At 36.1% G+C, this 2,640-nt stretch overlaps 1 protein-coding gene across 1 annotated transcript in view; it reads left to right on the plus strand.

The window, feature by feature from the left end:
- LOC107668167 (probable ribonuclease ZC3H12C) overlaps positions 1-2,640 on the plus strand; it is an 8,592-nt gene that overhangs the window by 4,329 nt on the left and 1,623 nt on the right. The window contains exons 2-4 of the mRNA XM_016459966.1: positions 1,469-1,608; positions 1,827-2,061; positions 2,205-2,311. Of these exons, the coding sequence (XP_016315452.1) occupies positions 1,469-1,608; positions 1,827-2,061; positions 2,205-2,311 (482 nt within the window). The remainder of the gene's footprint in view (positions 1-1,468; positions 1,609-1,826; positions 2,062-2,204; positions 2,312-2,640) is intronic.

Consider the following 2,640-nt stretch of genomic DNA (forward strand, 5'->3'; position numbering starts at 1 on the left):
TAAAAGCCGACATCTGTCCACATTTCGGCTTTTATGAACAACCTGAGCACGACCTGGAGAAGACACACGCTGTGTGTAAATCATGTCACGCACAATTAAATATGTAGGGGGTAGGGATGGACAAATGAAGCCTAGTGAAGCACTGAGGCTTTCTACTGACTGGTTCGGGAAAAGATTCAAAGCTTCGACTGTCTCGAAAACAGCGCCATCTGGTGGTTAATAAAAAATATAGCAGCCAAAAGCCTGTGAAAGACGCTCCCGTAGGACGAGGCATCTACCACATATTCCACAGATCGATTCAAGTTACGTGCACATATAATATGTAGGGGGTAGGGATGGGCAAATGAAGCCTCGTGAAGCACTGAGGCTTTCCTCTGACATATTCCACAGATCGAATTGAAGTTACGTGCACAAATAAAAGCCTAACAGTTTGTGTTTGTTGAATTTCTGTCTCTGATAAATTAATTTACCCATTAAACAGTGCAATTTAATACCAGTACGAATATCAATATGATTTAATAAAAGAATAAGTAATTCTCGACACAAGCTCCGATGCCTCGGTTCAAATGTCACATCACTAGCAGGGGGTAATACCACTAACTTAAGAAACCAGGTCAGGTACAGTTCATGTATCTGACTGCTTGTATTTATTGACAAAATTTTATAAATGTGAAGTAAAATTGAGATTGCAGTGCATTGTCAATGCATTGTAATGCATCGTGATATCGAATCGATGACATGATAATCGTAACCAAACCGAACCGTGAGACCAGTGTAGGTCCACACCCCTAATAGGCATATTAGTCATAATGGGCCACAACCAACAAATATGTCAGATCGTATCTGCTAAAAAAAAATGAATAGATCAAAATTCTTTGAGAAGATTCTTTAATTTTATTTATTTATTTATTATTTTCATTTTTTGTCAAGGGCACATCCATTTAAATGGGTAAATGTAGAAGTTAAATGTCAGCTGGTGGCACTATGACCATGACACACCTATGTGATCAGCCCCTATGAATACAACACACAATTTGTATGATCTTAACCATACAATGCACGAGAAGATTTGAGACTCTTCATGTTTCCATTTATTGACAGTACTTTAATCCCTCACCATGGAAACACCATTGAATGGTCAGACCTAATGACTTTTATGATCCTGGCCTCTAGAACTTCTTTGCTTTGTGTAATAATAAGAAATTCTTTTAGGTAATAAGAAATTGTTCAGTTGTGAAAAAAGCTTCAAAGTGGCTGTACTCATTTATGCTGAGTATTAATATATTTACAATTACGTACATACACACATACAGTATGTGAAAATTGTGTGTGTGTAAATGTGTACAAACTATTTGCTTTGCTAAATTTCGAATAAAAAAACCAACAGTGAATTCACTTTATTTAAAGTTTATTATGTATTTACAGTTACAGTTGTTTATTTTTAATTATAACTTTCTCATTTTTACAGCCATGGCAATAAGGAGATGTTCTCCTGTCAAGGCATTCAGCTCGCAGTTGACTGGTTTCTTGAACGTGGCCATCGAGACATTACAGTTTTTGTCCCAGCCTGGAGGAAAGAACAGTCCCGTCCTGATGCTCTTATTACAGGTGAAAAGATTTGCCATCAGGCCATCAACTGAACAAATGTTATTTAAACTTGTCTGTGAATATTTTCCTTGTTAGGTTATATTAGGTAAATACTTTTAATGGTATCTGATTTTTTTTTTTTCAATAGTTATTTTTTTTATCGCAGTTAATAGAAAACATGTATCACAGCCTGTGACTAACTATATCTACCAATCAAACAAATTTTTTCCCCCTTACAGATCAGGAGATTTTGAGACGTCTGGAAAAGGATAAGATTCTTGTATTTACACCATCACGTCGTGTCCAGGGCCGCAGAGTAGTCTGCTATGATGACAGGTTTATTGTTAAGCTAGCTTATGAATCAGATGGCATTATTGTCTCCAATGACAACTACAGAGACTTGGCTGTTGAGAAACCGGAATGGAAAAAATGTATTGATGAACGCCTTCTGATGTACTCCTTTGTAAATGATAAGTAAGTCTATTGAATCTGGTATTATGAGGAATATGAGTGTTGAACACAAATCTAAATTTCAGTGTTTTCAGTATACTTCAATTTGCTCTTTTTCCTCTTTATGAAAATAATAATAATAATAATCTGGGAAAAAAATCTCTTAGGTTTATGCCTCCTGATGATCCATTGGGTCGACATGGGCCAAGTCTGGAGAATTTTCTTAGAAAAAGACCCATCATTCCGGAGCATAAGAAACAGCCCTGTCCATATGGTAAGTGTGTTTAATGCCGTTGTACAGTTGCCTAAGATGCAAGCAGCTAAACATTTCATCATGAATCAAATTATTTTCTGACTATGATATGAATGTTACGAGACTGGCAGGAACACTGACTTTTGTAGTCAAATTTCACAATTTTTAATTGAAAATATATTATTTACCTGAATGTGAGTAGCTTACTATTATTTTCAACTGCCACAATATTTATATCACACACATTATTTGAAATTGAGGCCTGTAAGCTCTGAGTAAATGCATGGCATATGTTATTTTAAGCACGTATTGTGTATGCATTCCGGTACCTGCAGCCGCCTTTGCATTCC

Source organism: Sinocyclocheilus anshuiensis, unplaced genomic scaffold (assembly GCF_001515605.1).
Source record: "Sinocyclocheilus anshuiensis isolate Anshui unplaced genomic scaffold, SAMN03320099.WGS_v1.1 scaffold3332, whole genome shotgun sequence".
NCBI lineage: Eukaryota > Metazoa > Chordata > Actinopteri > Cypriniformes > Cyprinidae > Sinocyclocheilus > Sinocyclocheilus anshuiensis.